Source organism: Clarias gariepinus, chromosome 15, assembly GCF_024256425.1.
Source record: "Clarias gariepinus isolate MV-2021 ecotype Netherlands chromosome 15, CGAR_prim_01v2, whole genome shotgun sequence".
Taxonomy (NCBI): domain Eukaryota; kingdom Metazoa; phylum Chordata; class Actinopteri; order Siluriformes; family Clariidae; genus Clarias; species Clarias gariepinus.
In genome coordinates, this window is record NC_071114.1 from 11527502 (window position 1) to 11547666 (window position 20165).

The 20165-nt window shown below is 38.5% G+C and overlaps 1 protein-coding gene across 1 annotated transcript in view; it reads right to left on the reverse strand.

The window, feature by feature from the left end:
• si:ch211-51h4.2 (uncharacterized) overlaps positions 1 to 20165 on the reverse strand; it is a 134764-nt gene that overhangs the window by 30204 nt on the left and 84395 nt on the right. Inside the window, exons 12-13 of the mRNA XM_053513605.1 lie at positions 10326 to 10466; positions 2108 to 2150 (exon numbers count right to left, since the gene is read on the reverse strand). Of these exons, the coding sequence (XP_053369580.1) occupies positions 2108 to 2150; positions 10326 to 10466 (184 nt within the window). The remainder of the gene's footprint in view (positions 1 to 2107; positions 2151 to 10325; positions 10467 to 20165) is intronic.

The following is a 20165-nucleotide window of genomic DNA, read 5'->3' on the forward strand; positions in this document are numbered from 1 at the left end:
ATGATTCGCTGTGACGACCCCTGAAAGGGAAAGGCCGAAAGACAAAGAAGAAGAAGGTTCTAGTAAAGTGCTTACTGAGTGTACGTGTGCTACATCAATATACAAAAAAAGAGTTTTTTGGGCAAGTGTAACATGTAGAAAACCAGCGATGTGCTGTGCTTCAAGAAACTAGCATAAATAAAGCTATTGTCCTGGGAGACAGCCGGGCTTAAGGCAAAAACTGGGTGGCTGTAGGGGAAAGTGTGTTCCGTTGCATACCTGGAAGCTTTATTACAGGATGCTGGGACCTTAGGGTTTAAGTGTTTTTCCAAATAGATCTCAATTGTAAACAGTTTAATTTAAAACAATAAAGTGTGAACAATATTTAGACCTTATGTTATGTAGTAATCTTTTTGCTCTTATTAAAAGGAAGGAAGACACAGCACAGTGCTTAGATTCAAGCAAAACTGTGCACTTAGAACTGTGTATTTAAAGAGTTGGATAAATTTCCCCAATGTATGAACTGCTTGATACTGTTTAATACAAACAAATAAAATTGTCATAGTTTATTGTCCTGCGAGGCTTAATTCCCCCCCAGCACTTTTCTAAACTAAGATGTGCACATACTGTCTTCTGTTTATTATTCCTGTAATTAAATACTGGCGTTTCCTTCGTGTTGTCTCACTTAATGCTCTTTTCCCCCTTTCTTAAAATTCTTATTTGGGTCATTTGACACTGCTTCTTAGCGGAAATGCTTAAGATACCCACTTATGTTGCAGATACATTAAAAAGTACAAATCTGTAAATCCTTCGCAGTTAACAACATGTTTGTGTTTTCAATCTCTTCTTCAAATTTGGTTTCATGTGACGCCATTAGCACTGCTGCATCAGGTGCGATTAGGTGGATTTAAACAATGAATTATTGAGCATGGCTAGAGTCAACCATTTGCACATTTGAGCTCAAAAATACACCTCCAAATCGAGTAGAGTATTTTTATTTTTATAGGTTCAGTTTAATATGTTTCTACTCTCTCCATTAGAAATATCCATTCTAATTTTCCCAAAATGTAAAAATTCCCAGCTGTTTGAGGACCCTCCTCACAGTTCCACTATTCTCCCTGCTCTGGTGCTAACTGCCCGGAATGGACATACTGTATTAGCACCCATTACATTGTTACTATAGCTCAATCAAGCTGAGAGCAGCACAGGGACAGTGGAGTGTGCTTGAAAATATTTATTCATACATTATTCATGTGTGACTCGTGTCCTTGCCTGCCTGCGAGGCTTCTGAGCTCAGGCCGCAGGCACAACACAAGAAAAGAAGGATTTATCACACTTGAGTTGCATTAGCAATGCTAATCATTGTACACACTAGAGAGTTTACTCTAAAAGGGTAAAGGGTTATCATATGAGTCTGCCACACTATCAGAAAGGAAGTTCTTCTTTTTATTTTCTCTTGTTCAGCTTTAAAAAATATAGACATTCATGGCTAGATATCAAATATTATAATATTTAAGGCCATAATAAGTATGAAGGAAAGTAATCAAGATGAGACATTTTAAACAAAAAAATAAATAAACCCAACCTCATGTCCATCCTAATGCTTTCAAGTATGATTTAAAAAAAAAAATCTATTGCTGGTATTATCTACTAAAACTACAGTATTATAAGCATATTCTACTACAGTATATCCTGTGTTCTGTGTAAAATATCAGCTCTGTAACTACCCTGACTGGGATAGAGCACTTACACATGAAGAAGTAATATGTGATCTAAACTTATAAATGGCCTTATTTGAAATAATACTTATGCATTATATGAAGTGAACAGAATTCTGGTTCTCCTCAAGATTTTTCCCCCCGCATGTTAGAGTTTTTCTCTGCTACTGGTTCCTTTAGACCCTCATTAGGAATTTAAATCTACATCCAGCTTTTTAGAAAGATGCTGACAAGGTCTATTGTTAAAAGTGCTGTACAAGTAAAATTGAATTGAAATTGAAAAAAAAAAAAGACATAAAGCATGGCAATGAAAAAAGCACCACTTGGTTTCTATTCTAAAATTCACTGACAGCCTCAGATATTACAGTTGCTGAGTATTACACTTTTTTGCCAAGAAAATGTCACCTTACCTTTGTTAGAGGTATTGTTGCAATCTCTCCAGCCTTTTCAGACCTGTGGAAGGGGAGAAAACAATTTGCAACTACATAAAAAATCTTCAGTATGGTTTGGAAACACTTATACAACACCATTTAAAGTTAACGTCTTTGTGTAGGTAAGTGAATGGCTTAAATAAATGCATTGAAGAGGTATGTTATGCTAATTGAGAGGCAGTACAGATGGTCATGCTCAAGAGCGTTGTAGTTAAAAGATCATAATCACAATAGGAAGGGTGATAGGTTTTGCCCTTGGAAAAATGCAAACCACAGAATGAATTTAAATGAAGTACTGATGAAACCTTTTTTAGGTTTGGACCTCAGGGCAAAGTGTAGCTCAGACTGTTTCTTAGAGAATCGCTGGACTGATCTTCTGCTTTTAAAGGGTAGTAGTGGCTCAACAGTTAACGGTCTGGGTTACCGATTAGAAGGTAAGGAGTTCAAGCTTCCGAACAAGCTGGGAAGAATTTCACTGTGCTGTAACATACAGTATATGCAATAAGTAAGAACCTGTATAGTATGTAAGACCTAAATATGTAACAAATAAAAGCACTAAACTGTGGAATTACTCATGAAATGAGTATGAACTGAACTCCTTCTTTGCAATATAAAAAAAGAAATTGCCAACTCCTACTTAAGGCAGGAACATGTGATGTCTTTAGGATATTTTCATCATCACCTACCGAGGACGACAGCGACAGTGGCAAGGAAAAACTCCCTAAGATTTCAGAAATCTTGAGAGGAACCAGACTCAACAGGGAACCCATCCTCATTTGGGTGAAAATGGATAGCAGGGATTGATCTGAATTATACTGTGTGAGACTGGAAGTTCAGTATAACAGGAGATGTGTTTAGGTTAATATGGGTTCTAGTTTGTTCCTGGAGGCTCAAGTAGACTTTAGGAAACTCCAGTCCTTAACTATTGAGCAACTGCAGTCATGACTCCTCAGCAAACAGCTGTCAGCATCAGCCAACTCCAGGACTGTCTTTGTGGAAAAACTGCTTGGGATCTGTGTGGTGACTGTCCCTCGTCACCACACAGACCACAGGCAGACCACACGGGGCATCCATGCGACGAGATCTCCAGCCAGAAGTGTGACACCGGGACAAGTCAGACAGGTCCAGGGGGATGGTCTTCATGAGAACTAGTTTCATTTGCATTTGCACCTTACAATACTGTTCTTGCAAGAGCTATTCCAGAACAGCTATTATACATCTATCATAGATTCTACAAGTCACTAGAACTGCAGTGGAAAAATAAACTCTATTCTTTGAAAAAAAGAAGAAGAAGAATTTTCTTTTATTAAATGATTTAATTTCCCCAACAAAGCCATATGGTGAGGTGTACTTTCTCTTCTCACCCAATGCGCATGTTGGAGTTTCTGTATACATCTTGTTACAGCTTCTAACTACACTTAACCTGTCCTGCAAAGTGAGCAATATCCTCTGATGACCTGTTATCAAGTTGGCTGCAGTGAAAGTCATTTTTAATAGATCTGGATGACATTCTGAACTCCACATGGCTGCCAGCTTTGATTGGGTTAGCATGCTAACAGTGTTTGCTATCACTCATTATGCTGACAATCAAACTACAAAACAAACTAGTCTTGCTGGCTTAGCACAGCATTCACTTTTCACAGTTTCACACCACCCACCTCTCTGCTAACACACAAACGACTAAGACAGAGTAGGGTTACCTCTATTCATCCTAGTATCTGCACTAAGTAGGGTTTCCCTGAGCTTTTCAGCTTAGTCCCACAGTCCACACCGTTTCCTGACTGGTGGACTCCTACTGTAACTGTTGGTTTCCCTCAATATCCCACTGCAGCTTTCTGCTGAGGCCAAGTTGGTGACCAGCTGATTTCAGAGCGTTTAATAAAAACCTCCTCGGTGAGGAACATCATCACCATGGCATATAGGTGAGTCAGGTGCTTGTCCCTTACTGTGACTTTCCATTGCATGAGAATCATCTCCTCAAGGGGCCTTAGAGGTGGGCTGCTTTAGGAAATCTATGCTGCTACTACCTGGACATCACTGTAGATTCCACAAGATCAACTTCTGGTGACTCCTCAAAGTATGGTGTGAATATGCTTTTAAGTCCCAAAGTGGGTTGGCATATTATCCATGATGTCTGATTGCTGTGGGACCAGCAATAGCAGTAAAGCAAATATATGTCAAACACTAACTGCTGGACTTTGTGGAAAGGTCTTGTGTATGCACTAAGGTTTTGATGACACTATATTAAGATAGTAGTATATTAGCCATTCAGCAATTCATATATATTAGAAGCAGCACGGTGGTTTAGTGGTTAGCATTGTCGTCTTGCACTTCCAGAGTCCAAGTATGATTTCCGCCTAGGGGTCTGTGTGCACAGAAGTTTGCATGTTCTTCCCATGCTTGGCGGGTTACCTCTGGGTTCTCCAGGTTCCTCCCACAGTCCAAAGACATGCAGATTAGATTTAGTGGCATTCACAATTTCCCCCTAGTGTGTAAATGCATGCGTGAATGTTAACTGTAGGTCCTTAAACTGGAAATAAATACAATGGTCACCATTGGCCTCCACGGTTCCTAGTTGGACTACAAAAGTTCCTAGATGGATGGATATGTACCAGCCATTATTCTGATATGTATCAGAATAATGGCTGGTACTGCTACAGTGTTTTTATAGTAGTTATATTAAAAACAACCATCAATGCTCTACCATGTCCATCAGAGTAATGACTCCCTATTCATCTTTCTTAATTCGCTTTTAAATACACATTTGTCTTAGTCAGATTCAAATGCTGTTTGCTCTTGAAAATATTCAAGAAGTGGCTTTTAGAAGGGAGGCAGGTAATGCAGCGGAACCACCATTCTATGTGACTCCTTGTAACTCTGGCACCAACTCTTTTTAGTTTTAATTATTTCTTTCTCTGAACGCTCCCGGATCCTTCTTCTCTATAGCCAGTAGACTGTGTGCAGTGTTCCATTACTGACCTCCAATTTCCAAAATGTCCCAACGGCTTCACCAGGAAATCAGATGCCCCACATTTTTATCAAGCTTCGCTGCTTTTGTGGCTTTGTCCCCGAGTCTTTGTCTAATTTCTGCAGTGCAGGCAAAAAAGGCCCTACAGTCTGCACATTTGAATAAGGCCAATCCTGGCTTCCGAAAAACAATATAAAAGAGTTTTTGCTGAAAAATAGTGAAAATGAGAACAGATACCAATACTATAGTGACTATAAATGATGGTGGTTACAGCATAAAATTTGATTATAGTCACTGTTGCTACACTAAAAGTAGACATTTAACCATAAAAGGTCCCTTAAATGGTCTACGAAATAATCCTATAGAAAGAAGACAATATCCATCACTATCATGGAAAATCAATTTGGATTAGGTTGAGGAAATGTAATCCTTCTAAATCCCTAAGAGAAGGTGAGTCAATCCCAATAAACATATTTGACCAGCATGGCTACTGTTCTTGATTCTTCATTATGAAGCTGCCGACAGGGTGTTGAGAGGGATAAAGGTGGTAAGAGAGAGGGAGGAATAGAGAGAGAGAGATCCTCTGTTGTTGGGATACTTTGCTGTACATGAAACAGTTATATACAAGCTGAACATTATCAGTGAGCAGGTCTTTCAGTATCATTTAGTAAATATTTAAAAAAAAAACGTGCATGCGGGAGTGTGTATGTTTTAGGTGCGTTTACAGCATGTCTATCAGGACAAGACTCGTATCTGAGATGCAAGAATCCATTCCCTATTTCTGATCCTTTTCAACTCTGTACTACCTTATGGTACCTGCAGGGGACACTGTTGCTCTGTGCAAACGCTGCCTCCCATCCTACCATTTTTTTCCTGTTAACCATGAGTACTACCCTTGTCGCCATCAAACACCCCGCCTACACACACACACACACACACACACACACACACATCACTATCCTTGTGAGGACACGAGGTTAACATACATTTTTAATTAATGCCATTAATTAATACTATGCCTACGCATAAATCTAACCCTAACCGTTCACAATCAAATGTAAATCTCTTGGTTTGTCTGGCCTCCGACAAGGTCAAACGTGTCAAGTGTCACATGTCACAGTTGGTCCCCACCAAGATTTAAATCCCCCCACACCAAACACTTGTTTGTCCTTCAGTCCTTATGTGGACCTTCCATTGTCACAATTATTAATGCCACTAATTCTATACCTATCCATGCAGGTACATTTGGTCGCCAAGATGTACAAGACCATCCTTCCCCAGATTACTCCCACCAACACACAAATCCCAAACAGATGCATTATTTTTTGTCTTCCTTCACTTGTGAGCACACTCCACTGACAGATTTATCACTCAATTAAGCAGCTGTTAAAACACTGAAAGGGATAGTTTATTTATTTTTTTATTTTTTTAAGTACATAACCATAGGTCTTGGTTGTTATAAATGTTCCTGCAGTGGGACTGTGGAAGCTTCATATGAGCATCAGCTAAACTGTGGAATGCATTTTTGCACAGAATGAGGGTTGTAGAATTTGACCCCCATTACTTACTGTACATTGCGCTCGTGTTCTGGGCCACAAACTTCACAGTCAGTGTGCAGAGCAGGAACATTTATAACAACCAAGACCTATGGTTATGTACTTATATGCACATCAATTTTGATTTAAGACAGACTTTAAAACACCTGAACTATCCCTTGAAGACAAATTTGGCACAGGAAATTATTGTGATAATAATCATATAAAAATATTTTTTTTAAGGATATGTGATGCATTGACACAGACAAATTGAACATGAATATTAGATTACAGATAAACGTATCTCTCACCCAGATGAGCTTTTATTCCAATTCTGGGGGATAATTATAATTGTGTAATGATTTGGAGGACTAATCCTTAAAACTTCTCAATTTTTGATGTGTAATCAGAATAATGTTACAAAGACTTAAAATAAAGTAATAACAGGGCAGAAACAGCTAGGAAGATTCAAATGTAATCATTTTATCTGATGGTATTATTAATATTTATAAGGTTATCCAACCAACAGGAGTACACTGCATCATTCTGGTATGAAACTGATCCTAAAACACAGTCTAGGCTTTGTTTAAGACTCAGGAAGCTGAAAGGAGATGCTGTCATTATACATTATTTCTCACTTCAACAGGATAAGGGTTGATTTAAGGGCATTTTCACCACTGGCTCAAATACCTGCCTGACTCTGCACACAAGATTTATCATTGCAGATTTGTTTTCACACTATTTTCTTCTATCTTGCAGATCATTTGTGTAGTGTTATACATGTTAGATGGTCCTTCTGATGCATGTGTAAGCAAAAAAAAAAAAAAAAAAAAAAGCCTTTATTGTTTTTAACAATACGATTTAAATATTCTATTTGTTTTATTAGTGTTTCTGTTTCCAGTGGGTGGCTCAATGGTATACTGTAGCAGGCAGCCTTGTTTCCGCACAGCTCAGAGGTCTCTGGGTCAATCTTGGGCTTGAGTTACTGTTAGTGCAGTTCATTGCAGTTTTGCATGCACTGCCCATGTCCATTTCGCTTATCTCTGGGATGTGTGGTTTAATCTTACCTTCTAAAAATATTGCTTCTGCAGACTGAACTGCACAATAAGTGTATGAATTGGTAAATGTATGGGGTCCTCTGATGGAATGGCATCAGATCCTGATTGAATTCCTGCCTACCTTCCAATCTTCCTAGGTCAGACTCGGCACTGTAACTAGGTAACGCAGTTACTTATAAATTAATAAATGAAAACTTTTACAAGCAACAGATTAATTGACTCATATGCAAAATTCAATGTGCATAATTCATATTCATGTTGGTTGTCTTTCACATGATACTAGAAGACTATCTGCCCTTGTAGACCACAACAACCCTTTTTTTCCCTACTACTGATACAGGAAGCATGGTAAAATATTCCAGTCTTTCATATTATTTAGCATATCATATTATTTTACCCATTATGCTGTCCTAGATTGTTGTGGCCCAAAATTTGAGAACTTGGCCTTGAAAACAGTTTTCACATGCAGCCAGATGTACTGGAAATTTCAGGAAAAGCTAAAATAAAATAGATATCAGAGCTTCTAGCTCTTTTACTGTAGGTATTAAATATACTGAAATATTCATGTATATACAGTAACTTGCTCACTACAGTGATAACCACAACGCCACCATGCAACCTTCATACAAATAACCATGTCTCTAAAACAAAGCTCACATTTGCTGAGGTTCTAAATTCTGCAAAGGATTTAATTCCTTCAAGTTTGTTTTGTGCATTATACTGTATTCTGTATACTGTTGATCACTTAATTCTGACTGGAGCAAAAGTGATGTTTAAATTTTTATTACCACAACTCTGGCAGAAGTCCTGTGTAGCTGCAGGGGGTTGTGTTAATGAGCTTGTTTTAAGATAAAGGCTATAATATACCATTATGGTTTTAAATTAATAACATGCTTAAAGACTTTTATGGAAATTCCACATACAATAATTACAAAATATTTACACACATTCTATAGCATTTACTGTACATAGGAGTCTCCTGTGTCAGTGCTTTATAACAATAAGATATAGAAGCATAACTACAGTAAGTTATCCTACATATAAGAGTCTTTAGGATGGAGGCCATTGGTGGTGTTTTTTTCAGTAAAATGACAAGTTGCATTTTTGTTGACTCGTTTTTTTTTTAACTTCAAGAGGGTGAAAGAATGGCGGTTTATAGCTATTATAAGGCTGGAGAACATTTCCTGCATATGTTCTACAAGATTAAGTTTAACTAGCAACTGATAAATGTGTCATTCTTTAATAAATAAATAAATAAATAATTCAAGTAAACAAACAAATGTTGCTGTGGAGTAAGAGGAATAAATTATTTTTAACTCTGCTGGTATAAGGCTATCATCACATTTGAGGTGCTAATAGTAACATTTTCCTCCATCAACATCAGCCATCCCTATTGTGTTTCATTCCTTACATGTGTAATTTGCACGTGCCTTAACTTTACACCTAAATGTCAGTTTGAGAATGATAACTGTGTATGTAAATGTGACCAAAGGGCAGGTATTAATTGATTTAAATCCTGCTTAAACCACTTGCATGAGCAATTTATCAGATTGCACACATGAATTAGCCTTTTATTAGACATTTTAAAGAGAGAACAAAAAGCTGTGTGTAGTGAATGTTTGTGAAGTGAAAGAGTTTTACAGTTTAAGCTCTTTACCTGGTACACAAGGTGAGCATTACGCACTGCCATGTAACATCTCTGGACAATATTTTATCATTTAGACGCACAAGACAAAAAGCTGTTGAGCTCATTTGTCATGTGCCTTTACCTTGACCCTAAACATCTGGAATCTCATAGGTGGCGGACATGAATACAGAGGAATTTCTCATTGTGGGAGAACTACTGTACTGTAGTTAGTATAGCCTGCAATCGATAATAGCTCTCGTGGCTTCCTGTTTTTGTGTCCACCTTTAGGCTTGTGTATATAAATGTCATTTACACAAGAGAGCTTACACGAGCTAAAGTACTTTGTACTAAAACTATTAAAATTCAGCTGTTTTTAAAGCGTGCCCATTTGGTTTGAAGTTGCATAATTGCCTGTGTTGTTTTATTGAGCTGGAGCTGGCTGAGAGTGTCTTTTACACTTAATACCAAAAATAGCCCTCTTATGCACTGTTCCAGTTCCTCCTGATATTTTATTTGTTTCTGTGAATGACTTCATCAGCCACTTCAGGCCTGGAGGTGGAGCTGTGATTAAGAGACAGAAGATGGATTGAGTGGCCCATTTTCGACAGCATTAGGCACCTGATCGATGCGAACATATCCAGCACATGAAAGAGACACATCTGGTCCACTTTACTAAAGAAACTTCTCAAGAGGAGAGTATTCGTCTGTTGTTACTGTATATATCAGCGCAGACCAAATATCCCCACAAGGATACGAATATTGGACTGTTTCAGATTTGAGGGGATTTATCTAGTCCCCATGAGGAAAACTGCTTTAAAAAGAAATCCCTGCAGCTTTTATTTCCTTTTGGTTACTGAGGTTAAGGTTAGGGTTAGACTGAGGTGTAGCAAAGCATTAATTAGGTGTATTAATAATTATGTCAATGGAAAATCCTCTCAAGGATAGTAAGACAAATGTGTGTGCGTGTGTCTCTGTCTGTGCATGTGCAGATATGTACGTGCGGACTTACTCCTCCAGGGAGATGTTGGAGTAGATAAATGTGTGTGCAGGTCGAGTGGTCTCCATCCGGACCAAGCTGGTATTTAAGAGCCTCTCCTCCAGGACGGGCTCGACAGCCATCTGGGGAACGATCTCTACCACTGCCCAGCACCTGTATGAGAACAACAGAAGAAGTGAAAGAAAAGGAAACACATTTTTCATCCTCTGCCTCACAGGGGATCTCTGGCTCTCTCAGTGAAAACAGAACACTGCTCCTTTAGAGCAAAGAGATAATGAATAAAACAAATGAATAAACACAGTGAATTTGTTCTTGAAACTGCTTAATGAACACAAGATCAAATGTGATTATTTCCCATGTGTGGGGGTAAATATAGTACATGATTTATATTATAGTACATTAAGAGTTTGTACACCTGCTTAATACCTTACAATTAATCACAGCTGTAGGAAAAGTGTGTTTCAATAAATACACTGGATATCTCTGCTTTTGTCCTCCGTAGGTTTATAATTGTCTCACATGTTAGAAACACAGCAAGATTGTCAGGCTGAGTCAATCTTTGAGCTGCAATTTGTATGCACAGTACCTTTTCAGTGCCTCAGTATTTGCTGAAACATATTGTGTGAAATACAAAGAAATGTTTAATATCAGTAACGGCTCTGCACACGGTTCTTTTCTTAACCACTATGTGAGAGTCTTTAGTGTAATGCAGGTTAAAGCAGCCTTGAACATTTATGCTCTGGTCTGGTGGAAGCATTGGCTCTTTCTAAAAGCACAGTGCTTTCTGTTATGGATGAATTAATAGGTTAATATATGAATTTATTATATTATAACAGTCCCCATGTTGTGCCAGCACAACTGAGCAAAAACATTTTTTTTATATCATGGTACACTTTATTCAACCATTTGCCATAAAGTTGCTCACAAATAAATCAATATACACTCCCCTGCATACACTGCATAATCTAATATTTAATTGGACCACCTTTTGCCTTAATTACAGCCGTGTCACAAGATTTATTTACAATTCATATGTTTATGTTGTATTGATGCTGGGAGACTTTTGTCCTTTCTGTAAAGTCCACTCTTGGTGTAAGGTCTGGACTCTGTGGTGAATGCTTCCTCAACCACTCTTCCACAACTGCCAACTTTTGCACAACATGCCATCAGGAAAGAAACAATTAATTTATGAAAAAATCTGGTTATCTTATTATTTGGGCACATAATGATGCTAAACCTAGACCTAACCACCAGAAGCAACCCCAGATCATAACACTTGTGCCATGGCTTGATCCAGGCATCACTTTATCCGCCTCTCTTCTAACCCTGATGTGACCATCACACTGGAATCTGGACTCATCAGACCACATGACCTTTTCCCAATGCTTCTCTGTCCATTCTTTATGCACCGTAGCAAACTGAAGACTTTTTTCTGATTAGCCTCACTGACAGGTGGTTTACCTAAGGCTTACACAGCTGTTTAGTCTCAATCCCTTGAGTTCTCCTTGCATTGTGCGTGTAGATTTTTTTTCTTCACATGATTCAGTTTTTTATGTGTCCTCAAAGACAATGGTCCACCTCCATCCTTTCAGATTTTAATAATGTGTTTTACAGTTCTTAACTCAATTTGAGTACTTTCAGCAATCTCCTTAGTTGTTTTCTTTGCTTGGTGCAGGCCAGTAATCTGAACCTTCTAAAACAGAGTAACATTGTTGCCACGACCACAGGATGTGTCTTCTGACATGATTGTCTAAGAAATGAGAAGGGGTTAGGTTCGTTGCCAGCTGAATGGTATTAATCACTGCAGTAATTATTCAGTGAAAGGCTATTACCCATTTACTTAGTTAAACCAGGTGGTAACTTTTTTAGACTAGGCAGTATGCGATTCTTTATTATTAGACACTTTATTTTAGTCTGTATTGAAGGCTTCAAAACCTATATCTCTGATATAATAATTTTTTTGGTCGAATATGAAAAATGGATTTGCTCCCTACGGTAATTTTTCTTGGACCTCGGGTACACCGGCACCCTCTTGCTGCTTACATAATTGCAGTCTAGTGGTCAAAGTGGAGTTATTATCACAGGACATGAGCGTCTGTGTTTGCAGCTCATCTCCGTGTGCCAAAAGGCTTGTCTTTAGCCATGCTACCTGGGTGTTCCACACAAAGCGGATTATCCTCAGACCTGCGCCTCCCTCACCCTCACTCTGCAAGATCCGAGAGAGAAAATGGGTCAGTGCCAGCCATCAGCATGCAGCTGCCGCATATTAATGACAAAGTCGGTCTGTGACAGATGAGGTCGTCTCACAAGGGCTCTTTCTTTGTCTCTTTTTTCTCTCTGTACCTTCTATTTCCATTTCTCTTACACACACTCTGTGTTCAACTCCCTCCAATAGCAGTATCCCCTCCATCTTTATTTTTCTATTTCAGTTTTCTCTGAACCTGCACCTGCACTCTTATTCACTCTGACTCTCTGAGGTAAATAAATAAATAAGATGTGCAATCCTGGAAGTGAGCACTGGGAACAGTTCAGAAGGGACCTTGTTCTGAGTGCAGGAAATCAGTAGACAGAATATGGCAAACAGTATAATCCAGGCCAGCCAATGTTCCTCCTCTACATTCCTATCCTACTGGCTTTATGAACTAAGTGTTTGTGTGCCGAGTACAAGGACAAGGAATCGATAGTGCTGCAAGGCCTGGAATAAACGCCAAACCAGCCTTAAAGATTTAAGAGGTGGACTGGAATGAGGCAGTAAACTGGTAGAGGAGTAGCACTAAGATGGACAGATTGATAGCATGATGAAATCCAAGACAAATGTAGAGACTGGAGATGTGAAAGCACTCATAATAAACCATAATATATGCTGCAGCTGACGGAAATTCCAAATGGAAATGAGTAATTTAAATATATTTCCCATTTTTCTTATGCCTCCCAGATGGATGTGGATGAATTATTCTGTTATATTCTCAAAAATAGATTGATTAAAGGTAGAACATACCATGTGGCTATAACTTGAATCATGATAAAAGGCTTCTTTTTCAAGCAGAGGCCAATAGGACCAGAAAGAAAGGGCTCTTGAATCACATTGAACTTCAAACTGAATTGAAAACAAAGAAACCCTGATGCTATAAGGTGCCACTTTAGCTCAAGGAGAGAAAAAGATCTATTGAAAGCAGAAACCACTAGAACTTAATCGATAAAAACATGAATTATTTCAATGAAAAAACAGAAACAAAAGCTTCTTCTCATAGACATGGAGCAATGAACAGGCTTGTGACAGCTGAGAAATGGATGAAAGGAACAGCATTAGGGGCTATCAGCTGTCCTTCAGAAGAAATAAGGAAGCTGACATTAACCATAAAACCTCAGATCAGAACAAGATGCTCCTTCTGTTTCAAGTGAAATAGCTAATGAAAATGTTCCTAAAACACATGTCTTTGCAAAACCAGGAGTGATTGCAAACTCGGGGTATTTTACCATGCAGTAATAAACAAAGTGCTTATTGCAGCTCTAAATCGAGTGCCTTGGAGTCCGTCTCTGTGTTACTTTACAAACATCTCCGGATTTATGAAACACCTAATGATGTGTGACTTCTTGATGATGGCCTTTTGGTTTGTTTAAAAGACTGCCTTTTTCACAATCAGGGCTCCATGGTGAATTTTCCTACTCGGACCACAATGGTGGAGGGGGCACTAGGGGTTACATACTGGTGACAAATTCAGCAAGGTGGAATGCAATAGCTCATCAGTGTTAGGCAACTCAGACAGAGTCCCGCGGTGATCAATGTGCAGCCAACGGCCATTAACAATTTAGCTGCGTCTGCTCTGGCTCCCCGCTTGCTCATTGATGACTCAATTATAGGCTGTACAGAGCAGCATCCACCTATAGCAAACTGGATCAAAACCAGGGGGCATTAGTTATGTCATTTGTCAGAGCATTCCCTTGCCTTGCGTATGACATAGAAATCGTTAGACTGCGGAATAGAAGAGTGGGAAGCTCGGCATTAGAAGACATTGACATTACGGAGGGACTCGCTGTATTGGTCTGTATGTTGACACTGACTGCTGACTCTTACACACAGTATTAATGGATTTAGAACACTGACAATACGGCTGGTATAAGAACGGTGGTTTGAGCTGTGTTGTCTTATGTCAGATTTGACAGCAAGAGAGGACGAGCCCTTCTGGTTACCACTGGTGATTGATGGACACAGATGAAATAGAGATGCAGTTGGAGTGAAAGACGCTACACGGTTGCTACAAAGGATTTCGCCACTAGGGATGTAAATAAATATGAATGAATTATTTAGACTGAACAGATGTGTTACAAATACAACAAGGAATAGAAGGCACACCATTTTGTAAAGAAAAAAGATTGCACATATAAGGCATCTAATTTAGACAAGGGGTATTAGACTAGGTAATCATTTGATATTTGACACTGGAACTTCTACAATTTGCTTTAGCAGCCTCGGGTCAAAATGTGACCAGCTTAAGCAGCTTAAACTATCTTGGGTAGGCCTACCATTAATTAGTACATGATGATGATACTGTATAGAGGAGGACTAATGTAAGGGTCAGGGTCACAGGCAAATCATCTTGCTAGCAGTAAATATATATATATATATATATATATATATATATATATATATATATATATATATATATAGGCAGGTGTGAAGAAATTCTGTAAAGTAAGAATGCTTTAAAATATATACAGTATATTTTAATTGCTTATTTTTAGCAATTTACAAAAAGCAAAGTACAGTAAGCAAACAGAAGAAAAATCTAAATCAAATCAATATTTGGTGTGACTACCCTTTGGCTTTAAACCAGCATCAATTCTCACACTTGCACACTTGAACAAAGTCAGGGATTTTGTAGGATCAGAGTCAGGTGTCAGGTGATTAACCAATTATACCACCAGGTGCTAATGATCAATTCAATTTGTCGGTTGAAATGCGGTTATTAACTGAAACAGAAACAGCTGTGTAGGAGGCTTAAGACTGTGTGAGGAAGATCCAAACTCTTCTACTAAGCTGAGGTTGTGTAAATCAGTTTCATGTCGCAGGTCATACACTATGGCAAGACTGAGCATGAAAAAAACAAAATACATAATAGTTACGCTGAATCAGAAAGCTTTCTCCCAGGCAACAATTTCAAAGCTGACTGGAGTTACAAGATATTTTGAAGAAGCACAAAGACATGGGCAGTGTTGAGGAGCGTAGACAAGGAAAATGGTCAGCCAAGAAGAATGAATGCAGCAGATGAAGGACACATCATGGTCACTTGCCTTTGACATTGGAAAATGTCCAGCAATGCCATAAGCAAAGAACTGACAGAAACCCTGACAGGCACTCAGGTACTGTACACCCATCTACTGTCTACAAAAGTTTGGCCAGAAGTGGTCTTCATGGAAGAATTGCCACCCAAAAGCAACTTACCTTATACTGGCTGTAACAGGAGGCAGGTTGTTTGCCGAAGGGCTGGACAGTGGTACAATAATAAGTGTTTGTAGGTGACATTTAAACATGGTGGAGTTCCCTTGCAAGTTTGGGGCTGCATTTCTGCAATTGGATTTGAAGATGTACTGTTAGGATTAATGGTGACCTTAATACAGGCAGCGACTTATCCATCATACAATACCATCAGGGACATACAAGAACATACAAGAACTACGGGGGTTGGACAATGAAACTGAAAACACTGGCCAATTTAGTGTTGGAGGTTTTATGGCTAAATTTAACTAGCCTGGTGGCCAATCTTCATTGATTGCACATTCCAGAGTTAGCAGAGTAATAGCACGGTTTTCCTAAAAAATTGCAATACACACAACATTACGGGTGATATATCAGAGTTCAAAAGAGGATAAATTGTTGGTGCGCATCTCACTGGCACATCTGTGACCTTGATGTATCAAGAGCCACTGTATCCAGGGTAATGTCAGCATACCACCAAGAAGGACGAACCACACCCAACAGAAGTAACTGTGAACGCAAGAGGAAGCTATCTGAAAGGGATGTCCGAGTGCTAACCCGTATTGTACCTAAAAAAAAAACTCACTGCATCTCAACTTTCCTGTTTTCACCAAAATTGTTCGTTGGGAGCTCCAAAGGGTCAATATACATGGCCGGACTGCTATAGCCAAACCTTTGGTCACTCATGCCAATGCCAAACGTCGGTTTCAATGGTGCCAGCAAGCAAAAATCTTGGGCTGTGAACAATGTGAAACATGTATTGTTCTCTGATAAGTCTACCTTCAGTGTGGAGAAGCCCCAAAGAAGCATACTACCCAGAATGTTGCATGCCCAGAGTGAAGCATAGGGTTGGATCACTGATGGTTTGGGCTGCAAAACCATTGCATTTCCTAGACTTAATACTGAACCATTCTGAAGGACCATGTGCACCCAATTGTTCAAACATTGTATCCTGATGGTGGTGTCATAGTGTATATCAGGATACTAATGCACCAATACACACAGCAAGACTGGTGACAGAGTGGTTTGATGAACATGAAAGTGAAGTTGATCATGTCCCATGGCCTGCACAGTCACCAGATCTAAATATTATCGAGACTTTGGAAACGTTTTCCTCCACCAGCTTCACGTAGTGACTAGGCCACTATTCTGCAAGAAAAATGGTTTAAAATCACTCTGGCCACTGTGTATGACTTGTATCTGTCATTCCAAAGATGATTTGATGCTGTATTGGCCGCAAAACGAGGCCCTACATCATACTAATGAATTATTGTAGTCTAAAACCAGGCGTTTCAGTTTCATTGTCCAACCCCTTTATTTTCTCTACGCTAAAGACCACAAACAATTACAGTAGGTTTAAAAAAGTTCTTATTGTCTGTATGTTTGGTGAAATTGTCCTGCTGCAGAATAAATTTTCAAATTTTTAAATGCAGATTTGTGAACCTTACTTGTGCTTCCATGTTAGTTTTAGACCAGAGGTTTCTCCGGCAACCCTTTCAAGCAAACCATACTTGTTCAGTCTTCTTCTAATTGTGCTGTCATAAACTTTAAATTTCAACATGCACACTACATGAGGGTCTGAGATGTAACTTTTTTCTCTCCATTTTTTTGTATTTTCTGATGATTGCATGGTCCTAAGAAGATGCAACTTTCTTTTGACAGAATGCTTATTACTTATAAATAAATAAAGCTTTATAACCCCTTCCCGATTGATGTGCAGCAACAATTGCTTACTGTACAGTATGTCTTACCCTCTTGGCAGTGTGTACACACACCTGAATGCTTCAGAATAGTACATTGCCAAACTCTTGCTTTTATAGAGATCTGCACACCTGCTATGATCAATTAATCAAAGGCTGATCATAAGAAGCACCTGGCTGCAACTTACCCTCTCAAATTATTTGAAAGCAGTCAGAGGGTACACCTAGCCTTGCCTGCATGTTTTTCTTTGCCTTTTTGGCTTCATTTTTGTAAAATAAATAATTGCATGGTGAGCTAAATAAGGTTGTATTTGCCTAATACTTAGACCCACTATGATTAGATAATTTTTATGTTTTTACACAAAAACCCCTCACAAAATTAAAAGAGCGGCCACTAACTTATACACATGACTGTATGTTACCCAAGAGGATACAGTACGTAATCAGTCATGAAGGAATTTACTAATTTGAACCACTGTTTGTTTTATTGAGAAAGAACATTGTTTTTGTACTTTTGTTACTTAATATATGACTTGTATGTTTGTGACAGTAAACTTAGGTATTAAGGAGACGACAAGCAGAATTAAGGGTTGCTAAACTATTGGAGCAGCTTGAGGAGTGGCAGTGAGTTGACCATACGCTCCTTTTGCAGGTAATGGTAGCATGTAGGTGTAAGGATCTGCACTCAGGAAGAGCCACGGGTCACTACTCCACATAAATAAAACAGAAATTCTGTTCGGCCTGGTGCAAGGAGCTGGTGTTTTGACGACAAGTATAGCGTGTAGCTGGTGTGGCGACATCCTCACCTTAATATCATACCACAAAGTAATGATACATCACGGAAACATTGGAGCAGCAGCGATGTGACCGTACACTCTAACTGCAGGTAATGCTAGCACATGGCCATCAGGATCTGCATGCGGGCGGAGCCGCGGGTATCCTCACATATACAGTATATAAATTATTTGTTAATCTTTTTACTGAGCTCAATGCAAGACCATAACAGTTCTCTTTCCATTGGAGGTGATATAAGAGATTTATGTTTTGGGGTGATAATTACATATGTAAATTATGAGCTGACAAAACCGAGCATGGAGAAATTGCTTAACATTGACGTGTGGACCAAAAGCCTGTAGGTATGATGGCAATAAAACAGTTTTGAACACTGTGTGTTTTGCAGTGATGATCAATCAAAAGTATGCAACTGGTGCCGTTTTTTTTATTTTTATTTATTATTATTTATTATTTCTTATGAAGAAAAAAAGTCCAGACTGTTCACAGTGTGCTTTCTACTTTAATAGACTCTAATTATTACATTGTAGACCACCTATTTTTTTTTTTTTTTTTAAAGACATCTCAGCAAGTAAATAGGTTTAAAAAATCTATCCATTTAATATTTGCTTTTTTAAGATTCGCATAACACTTATTTTTGTTTAGTGACTTTTCACTAATTTCAAGCTACTTGGCAGATCTTTATTCGGCAGATATTATTATTTATTAATATTATTATTTTATGCCTTTATTTCTAGTATGAAGCAAAAATCATCTGCCAAAAGTGAAGTGTGACATTAGTTTAATGTCTAGAAATAAGTTTATTAATCATATATTTGACTTTGTGTAATTTTATACAGTAATGGGACACATGAGATTAATGTCTGATAATTATGAAAAAAATAAGGGAACTTTTAAGTCAGCAATTTTCTCCTCAAATCTAAAATATATGAAAGTTTCACTTTTTCATGATATTCTATTTTTTTAAAAAGCACTGCTCACAAAAAAGGCACATACCTTTCTTTCTTTAGAAAACATACATACATATGTCTAGGTATCTCGGTATGAGAACAGTAGTAACACTATCTACAGTATAGCACCAATGTTTTTTTTTTTTTTAATAAAGAGCTATTTAAAGAATATTTAAAAACACAATTTATTTATTTTATATTTAAAATACATTATTTAGACAATTGCTATAGTTGGTGCAATTACATTTAGTTTTTAAGTCAGGGAACCTTTATTTCCTAAAACAAGTAAATTAGGGCCATTGAGACTGTGTTAAAAACATGAAAATGGAGCTACTGTGAGAAGGGCCAAATTGTAATGGCTAGACAACTGGGTCAGAGCAAGTCTAAAACTGTAGCTCTTGTGGAATGTTCCCAGGCTGCAGTGGTCAGGACCTAACAAAAGTGATCCAAGGAAGGAAAACCGGTGAACTGGCAACAGGGTCATGGGTGGCCAAAGCTCACTGATGCACATGGGGAGTCAGGCTTGGCTCATGTATTCTGGTCCAATAGAAGCATTAGTGTAGCTCAAATTGATATAAAGGTCAATGCTGGTTCCATTTGAAAGGTGTCAGAACAGACAGGTCATTACTGCTTTGGTGGCAAAGGGGACCTACTCAATATTATGCAGGTGGTCATAATGTTACAGTACAGTGGGAGCCACGTCAAACAGCCGCTTGGAGCATGATAGGTCCATGACAGGACCATGATCGATCCGTGCACGGAATGTGATCCCCGCGATGACGTAGTTAACGATGCCCCGCCCCATAAACGCCCCCATGCGCTTTCTAAAAAGATGGTTGCAATGCTGTATAATTCCGCCAGATGGAGCATTGACTGCTTCAGTTAACTGCAGTGTCCAAGCAGACGGTTACTATATTTGATATATATAACATAA